At 36.9% G+C, this 23,940-nt stretch overlaps 1 protein-coding gene across 1 annotated transcript in view; it reads left to right on the top strand.

Moving 5' to 3' along the window:
• Nucleotides 1–23,940, top strand: part of ZFAND3 (zinc finger AN1-type containing 3) — a 340,568-nt gene that overhangs the window by 252,859 nt on the left and 63,769 nt on the right. The window contains exon 3 of the mRNA XM_032862310.1: nt 1,572–1,754. Coding sequence (XP_032718201.1) covers nt 1,572–1,754 — 183 coding nt within the window. The remainder of the gene's footprint in view (nt 1–1,571; nt 1,755–23,940) is intronic.

Genomic DNA, 23,940 nt, shown 5'->3' with positions numbered 1-23,940 from the left:
GGGGCAGGGGCAGAGGGAGAGAAGGATTCTCAAGCAGCCTCCCTGCTGAGCATGGAGCCTCAAGTGGGGCTCAGTCCCACAATCCTGAGATTGTAACTTGAGCTGAAATCAAGAGTCAAACACTTAACTGACTCAGCCAACCACATGCCTCACTGTTACTGGCTTTTTAATCATGCATCTTTGCTGGTACTTTTTAAAAATATACTTTAAAATTTTCTTTATCGTAATGTTCATGTTTTTAGTATGTTGCTTGTAAACTTATAAAATAGGACCTAGTTTATTCAATTTGAACATTCTCTTTTAATTACTAAGTTTAGTCAGTTTACAATTATTACCATTACTAACATATTTGTACTTATTTCTACAGTCTTATTATATGTTTTCCATTTATCCTGCTTTTTTCTGTGCTCTTTTTTTCTTTTCTCTGTTGGTTTGAATAACTTCTTTATTCTTTTTTCCTTCTGCTGACTACCCCTAACATTTTACTTGTATTTGGCTTTGTAAAATCTTATGTTAAACTGGTATATCTAAACATAGTGATTCCAAGGGACACATGCACCCCAATCTTCATCAGCAGCAGGGTCCACAATATCCAAAATATGGAAAGGCCCAGATGTCCATTGACAGATGAATGGATAAAGAAGATGTGGTATATATATATACAATGGAATATTACTCAGCCATCCAAAAGAATGAAATCTTGCCATTTGCGAAAACATGGATAGAACTAGAGGGTATTATGCTAAGTGAAATAAGTTAGTCAGAGAAAGGCAAATATATGATTTCACTCGTATGTGTAATTTAAGAAGCAAAACAGATGAACATGGAGAATGGAAGGAAAAATAAGATGAAAACATAGAGGGAGACAAACCATAAGAGACTTTTTTTTAAAGATTTTATTTATTTATTTGAGAGAGAATGAGTGAGAGAGAGCATGAGAGAGGAGAAGGTCAGAGGGAGAAGTAGACTCCCAAGGAGCTGGGAGACCGATGCGGGACTTGATCCTGGAATTCCGGGATCATGACCTGAGCCGAAGGCAGTCGCTCAACCAACTGAGCCACCCAAGCACCCCACCATAAGAGACTCTTAACTCTAGGAAACAAACGGGATTGCTAAGGGGGGTAGGTCAGTGGGGGGAATGGGCTAACGGTGATGGGCATTAAGGAAGGCACTTGATGAATTAAAAAAAAAAAAAAAAAAAAAAAAAAAAGGAAGGCACTTGATGTAATGAGCACTGGGTGCAACTGATGACTTACTAAATTTTACCTCCGAAACTAATAATATACTATATGTTAATTAAACTGAATTTAAATAAAAAGTTGGTATGCCTGCCATATTTCTGAACAATACAGGGACCATGGAAAGCTTTAATTCCAATTACCCTCCACCAATGGAAAGTATGTATGGTATATGTTTTTAACCAGTATTTTACTTCCTTTTTTCATTCAGAGTAGTCTTTATTATTGCTCCTATTACATTGAATTTTTATTTTTGTATTTTTTTGTTTTCTAATTCCCAAGGAAATTATGAATGCCTTCATTAAACTGGTTACTATCACTCTTTCTCTTCAGATTTTCAAAAGAAACAACCAGACGATGATTCCGCTCCAAGTACAAGTAACAGCCAATCAGATTTGTTTTCCGAAGAGACCACCAGTGACAACAACAATACCTCTATAACCACGCCAACTCTTAGTCCCAGCCAGCAGCCGCTTCCGACAGAATTGAATGTAACTTCACCAAGTAAAGAGGAGTGTAAGTGCCCACATCTTTGCAGTGTTAGACAAAGCAGCCCAAGAATCGTATCATGAGCTTCTTAGTAATGCTTTGTCTCAGAAAAAAAGATAGCCGTTCTTCTAAATGAAGATTAAGTGTTGATGTTTAGGCCCAAGTCAGCCAGTTAGGGAATAAATTTTAGCTATTTTATAGAGCTTTAGGTCCTTTTAAAAGATAGCTTTTTTTGTTAACTGTCAAGGTATGAGGTTTTGAACCAGTCTAGGGCAGTGGTTCTCAGTCCTGGCTGCAAAATAGAAGATTTTTTTTAAGAAAACAATTACAGTCTTTGGCACCATTTTCTCAGTCTAATTTTATTGACCTAGAGGGAGGCCCAGGGATTTTTCTTTATAACTCTGTACAGGATCCTAATCTACGCTAATTGATGAGATCCACTGGTCTAGAGAACTTACTCCTAATTTAGGAACCTTGGATTGAAACCTTACTTCTGTCGCTCTTTTGGGCCTTGTATATTTTTAGGCAATTAATGGAGATAATAACACTGTGTACTTCATAGAACATTGGGTATTTGAAGAGAGGAGAAAATCGTTTCTCTTATTTTTCTGTAGGTTCTCAGTTATAGAGTGTTACTGTTATATATGTGATATGGAAGTCCATTGTCTACTTAACTTTTTTGCTGGTGTAACCAACTTCTTTAGTGCACAACTATAACTAACAGTGTCTCTTGAAAATTTTAGGCACATTTTGACATACCAGTTTTTGCCTTTTAAAAAGCTTTAAATTAACAAGTTGAAATTTAATGTTTCAGATTTTATGAACATCTAGAAATCCTTGGAATATGGTAGGTTGGAATGTTCTGCCTACTAACTTTGGATTGATTAGCAGAGGACAAATTATTTATCATAAATTTGTGCACTGGGTGACACTGAAGAAGGCCAAAGTCCGTGTCCTCAAAGAATTTACTCGTTATCCGGGGACATTAAATATATTTGTCATAGTATGTCAGTGGTTCTCAACCAGGAGTGATTTTTGTCCCCCATCCCCATCCTCCTAAGCATCCTACACTGCATAGGATAGCCCTCCACAACAAGGAATTATCCAGCCTAACATGTCAGTAGTGCCAAGGTTGAGAAACCCTGATACATGGTAATATGAGCCCATTTTAATGATTCTTAAATAATAAAGACTCTGAGTGTTGAAGAAGGGTGTTGGTTTACTGGAGAAAATTGTGCTGAAGACAGATACAAGGTGGTGAAAAGACATTTTAGAAGACAGAGTAGAATGAGCTTTAAAGGAGAGCTACATGGAGTTCTGCAGTGGCAAATGACCCCTTTGGGGCCTTTTATAGAGGACAAGGCTGGAAAGGCAGATGATAATCAAGTCAGAGAGGTTTAATTGCTCAGCTAAGATATTTAGGTGTTAGACAATAGTCATGTTTTTGAACAAAGAAAGTAATATTATTACAGTTGGCAGTAATGAAAATGGGAAGGATGATACTAGAATAACATTGTAGAGGAAGGATTTTTAAAATACTGTAACCTATTGAACAGAGGCTTAGAAGAAGGTATAGAAATCCTTTAAGAGGAGGGAAGAAGAAAAGATTAAAATGGTAGTAATATGGGGCACCTGGGTGGCTCAGTCATTAAGTGTCTGCCTTCAGCTCAGGTCATGATCCCAGAGTCCTGGGATCAAGGCCTGCATAGGTCTGCCTGCTCAGCAGGAAGCCTGCTTATCCCTTTCCCACTCCCCCTGCTTGTGTTCCCTCTCTTGCTTTCTCTCTCTCTGTCAAATAAATAAGTAAATAAGTCTTAACCAAAAAGAAAATGATAGTGATAATGTTGGGGTAATAGGTTTTGTTTTGTTTTAAAACATGTATTTGGGATCATGTACTTATTGAGAAACAGATAAAAGATATGGTCCCTTGTCTCAGAAAAACACACACCATCCATTTATACCCAGTTTTGAATAAAATGTTTTTAAGTTCACTATGGCCTTTAGGTGAAGGACTCCTTGTTTAAGGGAAAGTTTGGAGCTGGTCAGGACCTCATCTGATTGGATTCGTGTATACCAGCTTCAGTCCACAACAAACCAACCTGAATAGCCTAGCTGTGTGTGAGACTGAGATAACAATAGCTATCATTTATTGAGCATGGTGTTTGTAAGACATTGTTCTGTATGTTTTGGACATTTTCTCTTAGATGTCTCAAGATAACCCAGTGCAGTAGATATTATCATTTATCCCCATTTTAGAACTCAGGAAACAGGCACAAAGAGATCAAGTAATTTGTCTGTGGTCACAAACAACTGGGTACCAGAACCAGGATTTAAATTCAGCATTTGACTTCAGAAACTCTGCTTTTAATCTGTTAATTCACCATGGGAAATTTAATCGCCGCAGAGAATAGAGATTTTCACGTTGCCAAAATCAACACTTCCTCTCTGTAATTAAGGTTTGTGGACACTCAAATCATAACCAGAAGTTAATTTTATTAATTCATCATGAAAAATCCTGTAACAGGGATTGGAAATAAAAGTTTATACGTAGGACTATAACGTTTTTCTGGAGACAGACCTTTCTGGGAAGCTAACCCATACAAGGATTTATATAGCAAATGGTAAAGTGTGGACTCACCAAGTGAAATTAAAATGAAGTGAATTTTTAATTGAGTAAGGCTGATTATGAGGTGTACTCTAAGTCCATATAACGAAGGTCTTGCGTTCAATGCAAGATTCCATCTTCATGCCCTTTTCTCCCTCCTCTGCCTGTTCTTAGACCTGCTTTGAGCTTTGGAGCCCCTGGGACACAATACTTCCTGTATTTCCGTAACTTGCCAGTCTAGGCCATTGTACACTGCCATGTTTTTTCTCTTGATAAATAAATACCTTCAGTCTGAGTAAGGATGTCTCCTAGTTCTAGTAGCTTCAGATCTATTCTCTCTGATGACATCACTGCTTTAAACCGTTGTGTGTTTATCTTAAGTTAAATTTACTGAAACTAATCTTATTTCCAAATGCTTATAAGGCTCATTGTAATCCTCAGGTTTTCATAGATCTGAGGAATTTAGATTTGCTAATCTGAGATATGATGATGACTTTCATGTTTAAGTGGGCGGGTTGAGTTGGAGTCTAGAAGAGGGAAGTCAGAGTTAGCTTCATACAGTTGGGAGATGATCATTGAAACCTTACTGGTTAAATGAGATTGGTAAGGATGAAAGCAAGAAAAAGCAGAACAGAACCTTGAGAATGAAATCAAAAAAGAGGAGGCAACTGAAGAAGTTGAAGAGGAGAATGATAGTGGGCAAGTTCACAGAGGCCAAGGAACAAATTGCAGCTTATGGTGTGCTTTTTCATAGTAATAATGAAGATGTAAGCTCACATTTATGAAGTGTTTGCTGTTTTCTTAGCACTTTCCTAATCTCTCTACATGTACTGACATTTAATTTTTGCAGGGTCCTATAAGGTAGGTGCTTTTATTATCCTCTTTTATAGATGAGGAAGATAAAGGATAGACAGGTTCATGACTTAAGTCCAAAGTTCCAGAGCTTCTCCTTCTCAGTATAGTTCATGTTCAGCCCACTAATTTCACTACAAAGTCTGTGCTTGCAACCACTATAGAATATTACCTCATCGTTAAAATGCTGCTGCTGTCAAAAGATGAGAGATTTGGATTTGATGATCATGAGACTGATTACCTAAATGTAAGCTATTTAATAATCTATTGCAGATTTTTTTTGTATGTTCATTTAGAGTCTTTGCTGAGAGCCTCCTAGTTAGGGAATAGTTTAAGCTCTGGGTACAGAAATGAGTAAGATTAAGTCTCTAGCCCCAAGGAGGTCACCTTTTCAAATATATATGCCTCTCCCTGAAATTCTGGCTTTTTCTCTGACATGGGTACGGAAGAATTTGGGGGTATAATGGAGGAGGCAGCAGGAGCAGTGGTCAGTTAGCATGTCATTTGCAAAAGCTTTCTCACTGAGGTTGAAACTAATGTGTGCCTGATTTGTGGGTAGGGTATATAGGGACGAGGTACATCAGCTGTGATGTATCTCGTAGAAGCAGCGTGGAGGAAGTGGAGGCAGGAGATTACTTACACAGATCTTTAGTGTCCTTGGGACTGGAATTTCATCCGTTGGTCCTTCATAGCTTTCCTTATATAGTGGTATGGAGATGTAGGAAATGGGTTTTGGGATTGCAAATCCAAGTACCACATAATTTGTTAACTATACAGTAATTATGAATCTGTTGTTATTGTGTAGGACTGGAGTGCTGTGAATTCTTTAGGACTTGTGAAAAGGTTTTACATTTTCTGTAATAAGAGAATGAGTATTGTTTATATCTGGTCTTTGCTTCTCACTGTCAAATCAATATACCAAAAGAAAAGTGGTGACATTAATGCAGTTTAGAAAAGATTGCAGGTAGAGTTCATAACTACGACAAGAGTGTATAAAGCAAAGAAACAGTACAGATTTTTATTCAAAAGCTTTTTTTTTTAAGATTTTATTTATTTGACAGATAGAGATCACATGTAGGCAGAGAGGCAGGCAGAGAGAGAGAGGAGGAAGCAAGCTCCCTGCTGAGCAGAGAGCCTTATGTGGGGCTCGATCCCAGGACCCTGGGACCATGACCTGAGCTGAAGGCAGAGGCTTTAACCCACTGAGCCACCCAGGCGCCCCTCAAAAGCATTTCTTAAAACACCTGATTGAAGGGCAAATAAAATAGATACCAAAAGCTCCAAATAACATATTTTTTGTCCACCTCCCCCCACACATACTTCTTCCTTTCCATTGTGTATGTGTACAGAAAGTCTGTGGAAGTTTAGTCATTAGAAACTAAAAAAAGAAAAAAAAGTCAGTGTAAACAAAACTCAAATAGTGGTCAAAGGACTTGTCATAGCATTTAAATGCTTTAATAAGGGTAACCAGTTAGCACTAGAGTACTCATCAAGTACCAGGCACTATTCGAAATGCTTTATCTGTATTAACCTACTTTATTGTCACAATTACCCTTGTATGGTGGGGACTGTAGCCATATCTGTTTCACAGATGTGGAGATGGAGGTACAGATGATTCATTGTCTTGCCCCAAGATCACAGAGCAGCCTGAACTTCTGGCATCACACCAGAGCTTCCTATCTCTATAATGATTTATAGTGTAAAGGACATTGCATGCAAATGTAAGCTACGGAGGAAGAAGAACAAAATAACAACAACAACAACAACAACAAAAAACCTAACTATTTTTCTCCTTTTGCTGTTATTCATTGTTCTCCCAATTTCCAAGGCTTTCATAGAGGTGATAAACTATGATTTGTATCATGACCCAACTTTTTATTAAAGAGAGAAAGGATAATGTTAGATTGTAGCTAAAACACTGGAACCAGTTGTTGTTTTATTGTTAAATTAGTGGCATGCTGACTGGTCACCTTAAGTCAGAGTCTTATCAGATTGGACCTAAAAGGTGAAGAAAATGCCCTCTCTCCTGTAAATCAGCTTTCTTGTTACCCTGGGTGTCTCTACTTATGACATGTTTCGGAGATTTCTGATGTGCATGCCTACGTAGGTTTCGAGTTTTGTTTTTTTTCCTAGTCCCACTACATATTGGATAGAAATTGAGGTGTTACAGGAGAGTTGGCTGGTCTGTTTCTTTCTAGGCAGGAGAGGAAGAGAACTAATGGCCAGACAGAGTTGATATCCATACCTGATACTGGGGAAGAGTAATGGCAAGAAATGGGCTTGTATTCAAGTATTCTGACATTCTAATCTAGCAGTTAGAGAGGGCCTGCCTCATACAGAATACTTTCCTAGCTCTGTCGAGGCACATAGTAAGAAATAAACAGTAGCCAACACATATATAAAACTATAGTTTACAAGAGGAATTGGCAAAATACAGCTCATGGGCCACATCCAGAACATCAATTGTTTTTGTATGGTCTGAGAACTAAAAAATGGTTTTAGATGGATGAAAAAAAGCCAAACAATGTTTTGTGACTTTTAAAAATTACATGAAGTGTTCAAAAGTTTTACTGGAACACAGCCAAGCTCATTATTTATGTATGGTGTCTGTGGCTGCTTCTGCAATACAACAGCAGAATTGGGTAGTTACTATAGAGACCCAGTGGTTCTTTACAGAAAAAGTTTGCTAACCACTGTTTAACAAAGCACTTTAACAAACATTTTCCTGGGATCATCCTGACAGTGTGCAGCATAGGCATGGGTACTCTCCTTCTGTTCCACAAATGAGAAAACAGTTTGCATGGTATTTTCCTTTGAGTCACATGTCAGGACTGGCACTCACCTCTGGGCCTTTTTCATTCATAATACTCAAGATTTTTCATACTCTTCTCTACTGCATCTATCCAGGAGATGCTTTTGTTATAGCCAAAAGAAAACATACAGGAAAAGTGAGAACCATACTAACCGGCATGTTAATGAAGATTGTTAATGATGAAAGCTTCATTTCCAAGTGCTGGCTGGATTTTCTTTTAATTATGACAGTGATTCCCAAAACAGAAATTTGAGAACATTCTTTATCTGTGGTTAAATTAATTTGGTTGAATAGGGAGATTTCCATTGTTTCCTTGGAAACTGGTTCTTGGTGGTACCCCAGCTCTCTCAGGCATTTAGAAAGTAAAATAAAATAGTATTGCATTTTGACAGATTTCCTTGCCAGACTGCCCTTGGGTCTTTTTTTGCACATGCGTTGGGTGGGCTTCACTGGCTACTAGTCTTCAGTTCTGTCTGAGAATCCCTTGTCTGTCCCCTGGAAAATTAATATCACAGCCACCAAGTAGCTAGACTGTTTGTTTTTACCAATTAAGTTTCTCATAATCTTTCAATGAAACTAGTTTTCCCTTTTTTGGACCATGCTGACTTCAGAAGACCAGATAGATATTGGGCATAACAGGCTAGCTTATTCTAGGAGAATATTTAGAAAATATTACCTATTAAAAATATACTTTATGACTTCCTGGTGGGCTGGTTTTAAATGAAATATGGTGGGGAGATTTATTTACAGTTCTCTCTGTATGTGTCTTTCTTTTCCCTTTTCTCTAATGAAGCTCAAAGCATCAGGCCGTTTATCAGAGATAATTATACAACAGATGGAGCTTTTCTGATATATAATAGTCTCAAAGTGGAAGATTCTTTCCCATAATGAAGAATGCCCAAACTTTAAATGTCTCTTTTGATTTTAATTTAAAGGTTTTTTTTTTTTTTTCAGTGCATTTATTTATCCTGGAGCTGATTTTATAAAGCGTGCTGCTTTTATTACAGCTGTCTACTAAAAAGATTGATACTTTGCAGTACAGTATGATAACATATAGTTATAGGCTGTATTGAATCACATGGCTGTAATTTACCAGGAATCAATGTATGGGATCATTAAGTTAATTCCTGTCAAAAAGCAGAAGGACTTGAGCAGTTTAGCAGTATTTTTTAATCAAAATTATTTCTGTTCCATAATGTTAGCTGGGTTGAAACTTGTTGAGGCACTTAAACTATCATCTGACCTTCAAGTTGTAGTCAAAATAAAGGCCAAATTAAAGTAGAACCATGAGTTTTAAATTACTCATTTGCTGGCTTTATGTTCCTTGAGAGTATTAATTGTATTTTTAAAGTATACAAGTAAAACAGAGACATACAGGTTTATATAGAATAGAAGGTGAAAACACTCTTTTCACACCTCTGTCCCCAGTCCACCACTAAATTCCCATTCTTTCCAAAGATAATCACTGTTTATTCATTTTGGGTTATATATTCTTTATTAGTGCAGCTATATATACGTTTGCATACCTAAAGATTTTCTTCATTTTTATACAGATGAGAACATACTGTATATTGTGGTTTGCTTTTTTAATTTAACAGTATTTATTTTTTAATGATTTATTTATCTTAGAGAAGAGAGCTCGAGCTTGAGTACACAGAGGGGAGGGGCAAAATCGAGAGAGAATTTCAAGTGGACTCCATGCTCCATGTGGAGCTCAATGCCTGGCTTGATCTCACAACCCTGAAATTGCAACCTGAGCCAAAACTGAGAGTCAGATGCTTAACTGACTGACCCACCCAGGTTCCCCAATGGTATATTTTAGTCCAGATTAACCATAAAGGTCTGTGTAATTCTTTGTAAACTGCTTCAAAGTATTTCATATTTTTATTATTAATTTCTCTTTTCAGGCATTTCTGATATTCCACTACTATAAACCGTGTGAAGTAGACATTTTTGTACATGACTAATAGTGCATGTGTCATTTTTTTATGATAAATACATGGAGGAGGAAACAGGAAGTCAGAGAATATGTATATTTTAACTTTTGATATGCATGGGCAAACTCATTTCCAAAATGACATTACTGTTTTATAGTATGTGTTTTAAGAATAGTATTTGAGAGTGCTTCCCATGCTTTTACCAGTGTTAAGTGTTCTAGGGGGAGGGAGGCAGTACATAAAAGAATAACTTATTGCATTCCTCTGACATCTCCTGGTAGTGAGATTGAGCACTGCTGCATATGTTTCTTGACTGTTTATGTCTCCAGTGATCTGCCTATCTGTATTCTTACTTATTTTTTGATTAACTGTCTTTTTCTTACTCATTTGTAGGAACTTGTCTTTTGTCGCTTATCTTGCAAATGTTTTCTTCTGGTGTGTCACTTGACTCTTAATTTAATTTGGGCGTCTTGTGTTTCATTAGAAAATTTACAGATGCTTTTCAAAGTCAGGTCTTCGGTGTTTTGTCTTCTGCTTTGTGTCTTTTTAAAAAATTTACATATAGTGTATTATTTGTTTCAGGGTATAGGTCTGTGATATATCATTCTTACACAATTCACAGCGCTCACCATACCATGTACCCTTCCCCCAGCCATCCCATCCTCCCATCCTCCTCCCCTCCCCTTCAGCAACCCTCTGTTTCCTGAGATTAAGAGTCTCTTATGGTTTATCTCCCTCTCTGGTTTTGTCTTGTTTCATTTTTCCCTCCCTTCCCTTATGATCCTCTGTCTTGTTTCTCAGATTCCTCATATCAGTGAGATCATATGATGATTGTCTTTCTCTGATTAACTTATTTCACTTAGCATAATAACCTCTAATTCCATCCAAGTTGTTGCAAATGACAATATTTTGTTTTTTTGATGGCTGCATAATATCCATTTTATATATGTACCACATCTTCTTTATCCATTCATCTGTTGATGGGAATCTAGCTTCTTTCCATAGTTTGGCTACTGTGGACATTGCTGCTGTAAATATTGTGCTGCACATGCCCCTTCAGATCACTAACTTTCTATCTTTAGGGTAAATACCCAGTAATGCCATTGCTGGTTCATAGGGTAGCTCTATTTTCAACTTTTTGAGGAGCTGCACCAGCTTGCTTTCCCCCAACAGTGTAGGAAGATTCCCCTTTCTCCGCATCCTCACCAGCACCTGTCATTTCCTGACTGGTTAATCAGCCATTCTGACTGATGTGAGGTAGTATCTCACTGTGGTTTCAATTTGTTTTTCCCTGATGCTGAGTGATGTTGAACACTTTTTCACATGTCTGTTGGCCATTTAGATGTCATCTTTGCAGAAATGTCTGTCCATGTTTTCTGCCCATTTCCTGATTTGTTCTTTGGGTGTTGAGTTTGTTAAGTCCTTTATAGATTTTGTTTACTATCCCTTTATCTGATATGTCATTTGCAAATATCTTCTCCCATTCTGTCCATTGTCTTTTGGTTTTGTTGACTGTTTCCTTCTTTGTGCAAAAGCTTTTGATTTTGATGAAGTCCCAAGAGTTCATTTTTGCCCTTGCTTCCATTGCCTTTGGCAATGTGTCTTGGAAGAAGTTGCTGCTGCTGAGGTCAGAGAGGTTGCTGTCTGTGTTCTCTTCAAGGATTTTGATGAATTCCTGTCTTACGTTGAGGTCTTTCATCCATTTTAAGTCTTTTTTTATGTGTGGTATAAGGAAATGGTCCAGCTTCATTCTTCCGTATTGTGGCTGTCCAGTTTTCCCAACATCATTTGTTGAAGAGATTATCTTTTTTCCATTGGACATTCTTTCCTGCTTTGTCAAAGATTAGTTGACCATAGAGTTGAGGTCCAGTTTTTGGGCTCTCTCTTCTGTTGCATTAATCTATGTGTCTGTTTTTGTGTCAGTACCATACTGTCTTGATGATTATAGCTTTGTAATAGAGTTTGAAGTCTGGAATTGTGATGCCGCCAACTTTGGTTTTCTTTTTCAATATTCCTCTAGCTATTTGGGCTCTTTTGTGGTTCCATATAAGTTTTAGCATTATTTGTTCCACTTCTTTGAAAAAAGTTGATGGTATTTTGATAGGGATTGCATTAAATGTATAAATTGCTCTAGGTAGCCTAGGCATTTCAACACTATTTATTCTTCCAGTTCATGAGCACAGAATGTTTTTCCATTTCTTTGTGTCTTCTTCAGTTTCTTTCATGAGTACTTTATAGTTTCTGAGTATAGATTTTTTGCCTCTTCGGTTAGGTTTATTCCTACATATCTTACGGTTTTGAGTGAAATTGTAAATGGGATCGACTCCTTAATTTCTGTTTCTTCTGTCTTGCTGTTGTTGTATAGAAATGCAATTGATTTCTGTGCATCAAATTTATATCCTGACACTTTACTGAATTCCTATTTGAGTTCTAGCAGTTTGGGAGTGGAGTCTTTTGGGTTTTTCACAGAGTATCATGTCATCTACAGAAAGTGATAGTTTGACTTCTTCTTTGCGGATTCAGATGCCTTTAATTTCTTTTTGTTGTCTGATTGCTGGGGCTGGACTTCTAGTACTGTGTTGAATAGCAGCGGTCATAGTGGACAGCCCTGCCGTGTTTCTGACCTTTGGGGAAAAGCTCTCAGTTTTTCCCCATTGAGAATATTCACTGTGGGATTTTCATAGATGGCTCTTAGGACATTGAGATATGTACCCTCTATCCCTACATTGTGAAGAGTTTTGATCAGGAAAGGATGCTGAACTTTATCAGATGTTTCTTCTGCATCTATTGTGAGAGTATCATATGATTCTTACTCTTTCTCTTATTAATGTATTGTATCACCAGATTGATTTGCAAAGGTTGAACGAGCCTTGCAGCCCAGGAATAAATCCCACTTGGTCGTGGTGAATCATCCTTTTAAGGTACTGTTGGATCTTATTGGCTAGTATTTTGGCGAGAATTTTTGCACCCATGTTCATCAAGGATATTGGTCTATAATTTTCTTTTTTGATGGGGTCTTTGGTTTTGGGATCAAGGTAACGCTGTCTTCATAAAATGAATTTGGAAGTCTTCCTTCCATTTCTGTTTTTTGGAACAGTTTCAGGAGAGTAGGTATTAATTTTTCTTCAAATGTTTGGTAGAATTCCCCTGGGAGATCACCTGACTCTGGGCTCTTGTTTGTTGGGAGATTTTTGATGACTGCTTCAATCTCCTTACTGGTTATGGGTATGTTCAGGTTTTCTATTTCTTCCTGGATTAGTTTTGGTGGTTTATGTCTCCCTAGGAGTGCATCCAATTTCTCCAGATTGTCTAATTTGCTGGCGTCTAGTTGCTCATAATATGTTCTTACGATTGCTTTTATTTCTTTGGTGTTGGTTGTGATCTCTCCTCTTTCATTTCTGCTTTTATTAATTGGGGTCCTTCTCTTTTCTTTTTGATTTTTCTGGCCAGGGGTTTCTCAGTCTTAATAATTCTTTCAAAGAACCAGCTCCTAGTTTCGTTGATTTGTTCTACTGTTCTTTTGGTTTCTAGTTCATTGATTTCTGCTCTGATCTTTATTACTTCTCTTCTCTTGCTTTAGGCTTCTGCTTCTGCATTTAGGGTTTCTTTGCTGTTCTTTCTACATCCCCTTTAGGTGCAGGGTTAGGTTGTGTTTTTGAGACCGTTCTTAATTCTTGAGAAAGGCTTGGATTGCTATATTCTTTCCTCTTAGGACCACCTTTGCTGTGTCCCCAAGATTTTGGACAGTTGTGTGTGTTTTTTTTTTTTTTAAGGATTTTATTTCTTTATTTGAGAGAGAGCATGAGAGGGAAGAAGGTCAGAGGGAGAAGCAGAGGTCCCCTGGAGCTGGGAGCCTGATGCGGAACTTGATCCTGGACTCGGGAATCATGACTTGAGCCGAAGGCAGTTGCTTAACCAACTGAGCCACCCAGGCGCCTGACAGTTGTGTTTTCATTTTCATTTGTTTCCATGAATTTTTAAGTTCTTTTTTAATTTCCTGGTTGACACATTCATTCTTTAGTAGGATGCTCTTCGGCCTCCATGTATTTGAGTTCTTTCCAACTTCCTCTGTTGGTTGAGTTCTGGTTTTACAGCTTTGTGATCTGACAATATGCAGGGAATGATCCCAATCTATCGTACCAGTTGAGACCTGATTTGTGACCCAGGATGTATCTATTCTGATGAATGTTGCATATGCACTAGAGAAGAATTTGTATTCTGTTGCTTTGGGATGGAATGTTTTGAATATATCTCTGATGTCCATCTGGTCCAGTATGTCATTTAAAGCCTTTATTTCCTTGTTGATCTTCTGCTTAGATGATCTGTCCATTCAGTGAGGGGAGTATTAAAGTCCCCTACTATTATTGTATTATTGTCGATATGTTTCTTTGATTTTGTTATTAACTGGTTTGTATAATTTGCTGCTCCCATGTTAGGGGCATAGATATTTAAAATTGTTAGATCTTCATGTTGGAGAGACCCTTTAAGTATGACATATCCATATCCTTTAAGTATGACTATCCTTCCTCATCTCTTATTATAGTTTTTGGCTTAAAATATAATTTATCCAATATAAGGATTGCCACCCCAGCTTTCTTCTGATGTCCATTAGCATAGTAAATTGTTTTTGATGCCCTCACTTTAAATATGGAGGTGTCTTTGGGTCTAAAATGAGTTTCTTGCAGACAGCATATTGATGGGTTTTGTTTTTTTGAATCCATTCTTATACCCTGTGTCTTCTGATTGGGGCATTTAGCCCATTTACATTGAGGGTAACTATTGAAAGATATGAATTTAGTGCCATTGTATTGCCTGTGAGATGACTGTTACTATATATTGTCTCCTTTCCCTTCTGGTCTATGTTACTCTTTTAGGCACTCCTTTGCTTGGAGGACCCCTTTTAATATTTCCTTTTGGGCTAGTTTGATGTTTGCAAATTCTTTCAGTTTTCATTTTTCCTGGAAGCTTTTTATCTCTCCTTCTATTTTCAGTGACAGCCTTGCTGGATCTAGTATTCTTGGCTGCGTTTTTTTCTTGTTTAGTGCTCTGAATATATCATGCCAGTCCTTTCTGGCCTGCCAAGTCTCCATGGATAGGTCTGCTGCCAGTCTACTATTTCTACCGTTGTAGGTTATAGACCTCTTGTCCCGAACTGCGTTCAGGATTTTTTTCTTTGTCTCTGAGATTTGTAAGTTTTACTATTAGATGATGGGGTGTTGACCTATTTTTTATTGATTTTGAGGGGGATTTTCTGTGCCTCCTGGATTTTGATGTTTGTTTCCTTCTCCAAATTAGGTAAGTTCTCTGCTATAATTTGCTCAACATACCTTCTGCCTCTCTTCTCTTCTGGGATCCCAATTACTCTACTGTTTCATCTCATGGTATCACTTATCTCTCGAATTCTCCCCTTATGATCAGTCTTTCTTTATCTCTCATTTCCTCAGCTTCTTTCTTCTTTGTCATTTGCTCTTCTCTATCACTAATTCTCTCTTCTGCCTCATTTATCCTAGCAGTAAGAGCCTCCATTCTTTATTGCACCTCATTAACAGCTTTTTTGGTTTAAACTTGGTTAGATTTTAATTGTTTTATTTCTCCAGGAAGGGATTCTCTTGTATATTCTGTGTTTTTTTTTTTTTTTTCAAGTGCAGCTAGTATCTTTGTAATCGTAATTCTGAACTCTGGTTCTAGCATCTTACTAATGTCTGTATTTATTAGGTCCTCCGCAGTCGGTACTGCCTCTTGTTCTTTTTTTGAGGTGAGTTTTTCTGCTTTGTCGTTTTGTCCAGAGAAGAATAGATGAATGAGATAACAAAATGCTGAAAAAGTAAGAGTAACCCCAGAAAAACATATACTAAAATCAGAATAGACCCAAAACCAGGGGGAAAAGAAGGGGGGAGACAAAAATGATCAGGCTGGTGAATAGATCAGAGCCACACACTTGATTTTGGGTGTATTTTGGTCTGTTAGAAGAAACTGCCTCCGAAAATTTTAAAGAAAGAAAAACTTACATATATACAAATAAGGGTAAATATGGTGAAGGGATGGACTGTAACTGTAAAGATGAAAATTTAAAAAGATTTTTAAAAAGGAATTGATAAGAAGTTGGTTGAAAAAACGAAGAAAAAAGTTAAATTAAGGAGAGAATGTGTTCAGGCGGGAGAATAGAACAAAGCTGTACACTAAATTTAGGGTATATTTTGTTCTGTTAGAAGAACTGTATCCCAAAATTTTGAAGAAAGAAAAAACTTGGGATGCCTGTGTGGCTCAGTTGGTTAAGCGGCTGCCTTTGGCTCAGGTCATGATCCCAGCATTCTGGGATCGAGTCCCACATCAGGCTCCTTGCTCGGCAGGGAGCCTGTTTCTCCCTCTGCCTCTGCTGCCACCCTGCCTGCCTGTGCTCGCTCGCTCTCTCTCTCTCTGGCAAATAAATATAATCTTAAAGAAAAAAAAGAAAAAACTTAAGTTTATACAAAATATAAGGTTAAGTACAATGAAGGGATAGAGAATAGGACTATAAAAATGAAAGTTAAAAAGGATTTTAAGAAAGGTACTGATAAGATGTTGGTTAAAATAGGAAAGAGGAGAATTTTTTAAAAAATAGAAAAAGAAAAAAATAAAAATTTTAAAAATTTTACTTTGAAAGAACTAATGAATCATGGGAAAAAAGCCATGAAGTCTGTGTACTGCTGTATTCCCCTAGTGCTGGAGTTTTGCAGTTCTCCTTTATGGGTAAACTTGGTCTTGGCTGGATGTTCTTGCTGATTTTGTGGGGGAGGGGACTCTTCCAGTAATTCTCAAAAGTGAAGTCAGTAATTCTCAAAAGTCTTGGTCTTTTGTTTGCTACATTTATTTCTTTCTTAGAAGGCTTTCTGTACTACCAGTTAAAAAAATGGTTTTTATGTATTTTGATACTTTTATAGTTTATCTTTTTCTATATTTAGCTCTTGAATACATCTGGATTTATTTTGTATATGATATTTATTTTGTATATGATATACAGCAGTTTACCTTTATAATTTTTGCTAATGGAAAATCCGTTATCTCAAAACCATTTTTAAAGGGACCTGGTTTGAGGGATGCCTGGGTGGCTCAGTTGGTTAAGCATCAGACTCTTGGTTTTGGTTCACGTCATCATCTCAAGGTTATGAGATCAAGCCCTACATTGGGCTCCGCTTTGAACTTGGAGTCTGCTTGAGATTCTTTCCCTCTCCCTCTTCCCCCCCTTCTGTTCCTCCCCTTGTTCTCATGCATTGTCTCTAAATAAATAAAGTTTTTAAATAGGCCTGATTTGAAATGCCATTATTGTTATATAAACATATGTGTGTTTGGGGGATCTTTTATTTTGTTCTGTTGGTCTACTTATATATTCCTAAGACTGGAATATAGCTTTGTGGTATGTATTGCTATCTGATAGAGTCAGTCCCCTTAGATTATTTTTTTCTAGATTTTGTTGGCTATTCTTTTGTATTTTCTCTTCTTGATGAATTTATACTTAGTTTATCAAGCTGTATTAACAGTTACAGTGTGATTTTGATTGGGATTATATTGAATCCATAGATTGATTTCGGAATAATTGACATTTTAATAGACTCTAGGGTCTTCTCATATAGGAATCTTATTTGTTTTCATTTATTCAAACCTTATTTTTTTCAGCTTTATTTATTTTTTTCTTTTTTTCTAAGTAATAGGTAATAGGAATAATCTAAGTAATAGGACTACGTCTAGTAGTATTTCACCAATATAGTATTTGCTGCAGGGTTTTCTTATGTAGATATCACTAATTTAAGGAAATTCTTCTGTTTATGGTTTGTTAACTTTGTTTTTTGTTTTGTTTTGTTTTGTTTTTAAATCTGAAAAGAGGGTTGAATGTTCTAAAGTACCTTTTTAGCATCTGTGGAGATGATCATTTGGAGTTCTCCTTAGGAATATAATCTTCTTAATTTAATGGACTTCCGGGGTCAAACTATCTTTGCATTCCTTGAATTAAACCCTACTAGTTCTTTTAGTGTACTGCTAGCTTCAGATGCTAATTTTATTTTAGGTGTTACACGTTTCTAATAAGTGAGTTAATTTTGTATATGGTGGATATGCTATGCCTGTCTAGTTTTGGTATCAGTTACTTTAATCTTATAGAAGGCTTTTCACCTTTTCCTGTTCTGTAAAGAAATTTTTGTCTTATGTTCTCATTTTATGTAATGTATCTATTATTTGAAAACTTGAAGAACTTACTCATAAAACTGATTGGCCTGATACTGATACTGGACTAGTCATAGTTTGTTCCTCATTTGAAGTCAATTTTGATAATACTGTTAATAAAAATGTCAGTTTCATCTAGATACCTAAATTTACTGGAATACATAACTTTCATTTATTAACTCTAGAGTACATAGTATACCAAGTACATAAACTAAATGTTTTTCTTACTCTGATACTGGTTCTGTTTCCTAGGTTGTCTTTGTTATGATCCTTTAGTTAACTCAGTGGAGAAATATTAAAGGTCTGGGAAGTTATCACTGTCACCATTGTTTTTGGTCATATCTTGATTCTAATCTTGTCCAAGTCCAGACGAGTTTCCTATTGATAACATTAAACAAGAAGGGAAATTCTTCAGTTGATTTATCATCACCTGTCTGGTCATTCAGATTCAAGCATTCTCCCCTGGAATCTGGACCCTCATTGTATTTGATCTGTCTACCCATTTCATCAGTGATGCTCAGCTCTGAGCCAAGGTAGTCCCTTTTGTCCTCAGAAGACATCCTGGCACTTGTCTTACCATTTTTATTCATGCTATTAGAAGCCATCTCAAAACCATTTTATCCACACGATTTGCTTCCTTCAAGGAATTCCTGTATTTTTTACCTGTAACATTTAATCCTATATTATTTTGGTTGCTCTTTGGCCAGATAATGTCATCTCCTTGTCCCAGCTTATAGGGTAAACCCAGAATTAGCAGAGACTTTATTGTATGTTGCTTTGCTCTTCCCCAGAGCAACCAATACAGTGCTTGACAAGGTAATGCTCAGTAAATGGTTGTTGATTTAAACACTTTGAAAAGTTTTCTAATTCTTCTTCCTTTACAAAACCTACTTCATATGTTTTGGTACATTAAAGAGAGGTTTGTTATTGCCTGAACCTGATTTGGAACGACTTACTTAATATTCTTTTTTTTTTTTTTTTTTTTAAGATTTTATTTATTTATTTGAGAGAGAGACAGTGAGAGAAAGCATGAGCAAGGAGAAGGTCAGAGAGAGAAGCAGACTCCCCGTGGAGCTGGGAGCCCGATGCGGGACTCAATCCCGGGACTCCAGGATCATGACCTGAACCGAAGGCAGTCGTCCAACCAACTGAGCCACCCAGGCGTCCCGACTTACTTAATATTCTTTTATTATTTTCTGTGACTGTGCTATTCAGTATCTCCAAGATGAAGGAACTCAAAAAGGCAGTTTCCCTTCCAAAGTGTGAAATTTGATTGCCTTGTTGTGGTGACAGTTCATCTCTTTTAACCACCAGAGCTTTTGGAGTAATGGAAGACTGTCTTTTTGTCTCTTCTTCCTCCCTCCTTCCCTTCCTTCCTTTCTTCCTTCCTTCTTTCCTTCTTTCATTGTGCAAATAGCTACTTGCTTGTTGTGAAGTAACAGTTTTTGCTTACATATTTCTTTTGTCACCTGAATTACCCCTTCAGGATTCCCCTTTGCCAGACAGAAGACTACCAGACTTTAAACACTCATGTTTAAGGGTCCCTTAAGAAGTCTGCAAATCGAAAAACTTGTTTCCCATAAAGATTTCATTAGGCACCTAGGAGATTATACAGTTACTGATAATCAGATTAGGTTTTGAAGCAACATTGTCACTGCCCCCCTCTCTGCAAATGCAGATTTTTGTTTTATGTTCTTAAATGAAGTGCTTTGTACTTTGCTATGAAAGTAAAGGTCACTGTGAACAGCTACATTTCACACAGTTTTAGCCCTTTGTGGTTGTCATATTTTTCTTTCGTGTAGATGCAGGTAATGGGTGAAACTGTGCTGAATTTAAACTAAATGTAAGCTTTATTATGACAGAAGTGTGTAGGGGCATCTATTTGGGTGTGTTAGAAGTAGTTATTTTAACCTTATATTTTAATTGTTTGTGAACTTCTAAAATTCTTAGCTGCCAATGCCAAAAATGATTACATATAACTTCCATTTTCTCTTCACATGCTGTGTGATTTCATAAACTATTTCACTTTTTGATCTATCAAAAGGACGTTTTTTTAGATTTTATAAAAGCAATAGATGCCATCTTTGTAAGGACATTTTTAAATTCCAAAATATAAACGGTATGAACTCAGTATAAACACTTTTCTACATACATAATACTTTTCTACACTACATAAACTGTATAAACACTTTCCTAGATGATTCAAATCGTGGCATTTTCAGCTATTATTTTTGCAAAGGGAGGTCCCTTTAGCAAGACCTGTTAGCAGTCATTTCTGTAAAATAAGATGGTTAGACACAAAGACCCTCCATTCAGTGTCACTGTGGGCGCTTTGCCCGCCGTGGTATGGTGACCTATAGGGGAGGCTCAGCCAAGGACCAAGGAGAAGGGTCCTGTATTCAAAATTCTTTTTAAATGTCCATAGGGCAATACCTATGAGATAAGTAGAAGTCTTTTTCCATTTTCTCTGAAGCTTTTTTTGAAGAACATGTACAAGTCACCTCCCTTTCCAAGGAAGGCATTGCAGTGTTGCAGTTGCTGATGCGGTCCAAGATTATGAGAACGTTCTTGGTAGCTGAACTATGTCAAAAATAAAAGTTCTTCTATTGCTGAGTGGTTTCTCCATTAATGTTGTTATGAGATTCATGCTCATGTTGATGGTAAAATGCAAATACAGAAATCTGTTTGGGGTGTTAGTTATACCTGTAAATAGTCAGAACTGAAGCCTAAATTGAAGAAGTGACAGCTCCTGATTTCATATCCATATTAAATATGCTTTATCACAGAGAGAAACAAGTATCTAAAAGTAGAACTATTAGCCAGGTGATATTTTTGACCTCTAAAAAAAGGGTTCTAGTTTTGATCCCTAAGATGGTGGTGTCTTAGAATTTCAGTGTTAATTGCTATTGGACTTTATCACATTTTGGAATTTTGGTGTCCGGTATTTTCAGTTTTTTAATATATTGGAAGCTCTGTTTTAGTTATAAAAAGTTTCTGGGTGAGAGATCATATCTGAAAAGCTGAAATCAAACATTTAATGGCTCAATTTTTTTAATTCCTTGAATCATGTTTTTACATGATTACAAGTAGTAGAAATGTATATATAAATGTATGTAAGTAGTAGAAATGGAATATCCTGGGTTGATATGAATGTAGAGTTTTCCACTTCCCCTTGCCTTTCTTTGTTTCCTCAAATAGTTAACATTTTATGGAGAAGAGGCTAGACATTTTACTGTTATTAATGCTGATGCATCCAGTTGGTTTCTCTAAGACCAGAATAAACCAATTGGCATGTGAGGAAGGTATGGAGAAAGTGGAAAGTGTATTAACCTTTAGGTTCATTGTTTTGTTCTATATCAGTGGTTCTCAAAGGGGACTTATAGAGGTTCCTAAGACCCATTCAGGAGTCCATTGGGTCCTTCCTTTTCCAACTACGTATCTGTGGAAGGGTGGATTTTCTTGATAGCCCTAATTTAAAATTGAATGCACATGTGGATGTGAAAAGTCAGATGTCTTCCTTTAAGACGGGCAGCTCTCATAATTTTCTTAAAAATTGTATAATTTCTTTTTATAACAGTATGTTTTTATGTTGACATGTAGTTATTTTTGTGAATTTTAAATGAAGTTATATTACTAAAATGTTTTCAGTTTTAATTTCAGATCAGGTACATATCAATAGGTATAGCCCACATAAACAGAAACTTGCTAGTATCTTTAATAATTTTTAAGTATAAAAAAGATCCCAAGGGGACACCTGAGTGGTTCAGTTGATTGAGCATCTGACTCTTGATTTTGGCTAAGGTTATGATCTCAGGTTTCCATAATTGAGCCCCACATGTAGCTCTGCACTGAGCACAGAGTCTACTTGGCCCTGTCCCTCTGCTTCTCCCCTAGTTCTATGCTCTCTCCCTCTCTCTTTAAAATAAATTAAATTTTTTTTTTTGTTGGGGGAAAGGTCCCAAGACCAAAATGTTTGACAACTGCTGTGCTAGATCAACATGTAACTGTGGTGAAAATCAACTATATATATAATAGTTCCATTTTCCTTTTGAATAGTTTTGTATGTTCAGTAATTGCTTTTGGCCTGGATCATTTTCATTCAGCAGTGAAAAATATATTTTTGAACACCTAATGTGCTAGATTACGAAAATGAGTAAGACTTTGCTCTTGCCCTTGAGGCTCATTCCATTTAAGGTCATTGCTGGGTCAAGAGAGAATATTTCTTCCAAAGCACATCCCCTGGCCCCTTCAGAAATGTCCACTTTAACTCCTCTAAAAGAGTCCCATCAGTACTAGGCAAGTAGAAAGCATTCCTGATTTCATTTTTTTTTTTTTAAAGTGTTCTTCCCTGGGGGGAGAGTGGTGTGGGAGAGTTTTTAATGTTATTTCTGTTGAGAAATAGGCTAATAAGCATACTCACATACAAACATACGCTAACATTTGCAGAGCTGCCCAGCACTATAATTTGTTTAGGGTAGCAGGGGTAGAATGGTAATGAAATTTTGTTGAGAAGCCCCTTATGAGCAAAACAGATAGCTACCAGTAGCAACTTCTGACCCACTTTGAAAATCTCCTTCTCATGAATCCCTAATTTAGATCTAAATGGTATGAGAGATCATGCAATAAGTCAGGATTAGAACTTCCAACTGAGAAAGTAACACTTGCATTCTGTAACAAGCTTTGTAAATGGTTTAATTTGGTAGTTTCATTTGGAGAAATGGGAGGGCTATTATCTGTGCTGAAGATTTTCTGTAAACTTAGATTCCCACTCATTATATCTTTATGTATTCTTATTTTTAATCGATGGTGCTTTTCAAACTCAATTATGTAGACAGATTAGGTGTGTTCTTTCTTATTAAAACAGTTCGTGAATTGCACATTTAAGATGAGGTTGGAGGATCACCTTTTCTTTTCTGAAGGAGATGACTTATATTCTTGTGCATTTTGATCTGTTCCTGATACTCATTTCTTACTGTTTATTTCTTACCATTTATTATTTTATGTCTCCATGTATGTATTGAAGGCTTTTAAAGACCGAATCTTTTTGCTACTGAAGAAATACAGATTTTTTTTTTTTTAAGATTTTATTGATTTACTTGAGAGAGAGTGAACGAGAGAGAGAGTACACAAGCTGGGTGGGGGAGGTAGAGGGAGAAGCAAACTCCCAGCTAAGGGGGAAGCATGATGCAGGGGCTCCATTTCAGGACCCTGGGATCATGACCTGAGCCAAAGGCAAATGCTTAACTAACTGAGCCACCTAGGTGCCCTGAAATATAGATTCTTCAAATATTTTTAAAAGATTTATGGGGCGCCTGGGTGGCTCAATCATTAAACATCTGCCTTCAGCTCAAGTCATGATCCCAGGGTCCTGGGATAGAACCCCACATCAGGCTCCCCACTCAGTGGAAAGCCTCCTTCTCCCTCTTCCACTCCCCCTGCTTGTGTTTACTCTCTCGCTGTCTCTGTCTCTGTCAAATAAATAAACAAAATCTTAAAAAAAAAAAAAGATAGCTTTACATTCTTAATATAGCCATATCAGGAGACAGTGTAGAGTTTATTTTACTGTCTCCATCACATAGGGGTTTTTTTTGTTGTTGTTTTGTATTTTTTTTGGCTTGGGGTTTTTTTGTTGTTGTTTACTTTTTTTTTTTTTTTTAAGTTTTTATTTATTTATTTGGCAGAGAGGGAGGGAGAAGCCGGCTCCCTGCTGAGCAGAGAGCCCGATGCAGGCTCAAGGCCAGGACCCCTGAGATCATGACCTGAGCCAAAGGCAGAGGTTTAACCCACTGAGCCACCCAGGCACCCCATATT

This window comes from Lontra canadensis, unplaced genomic scaffold (assembly GCF_010015895.1).
Source record: "Lontra canadensis isolate GAN:19392208 unplaced genomic scaffold, GSC_riverotter_1.0 scaffold23, whole genome shotgun sequence".
In the NCBI taxonomy this organism is placed as follows: Eukaryota; Metazoa; Chordata; class Mammalia; order Carnivora; family Mustelidae; genus Lontra; species Lontra canadensis.
The sequence above is the reverse complement of the archived record's forward strand: the minus strand, read 5'-3'. Positions and strand labels throughout refer to the sequence as shown.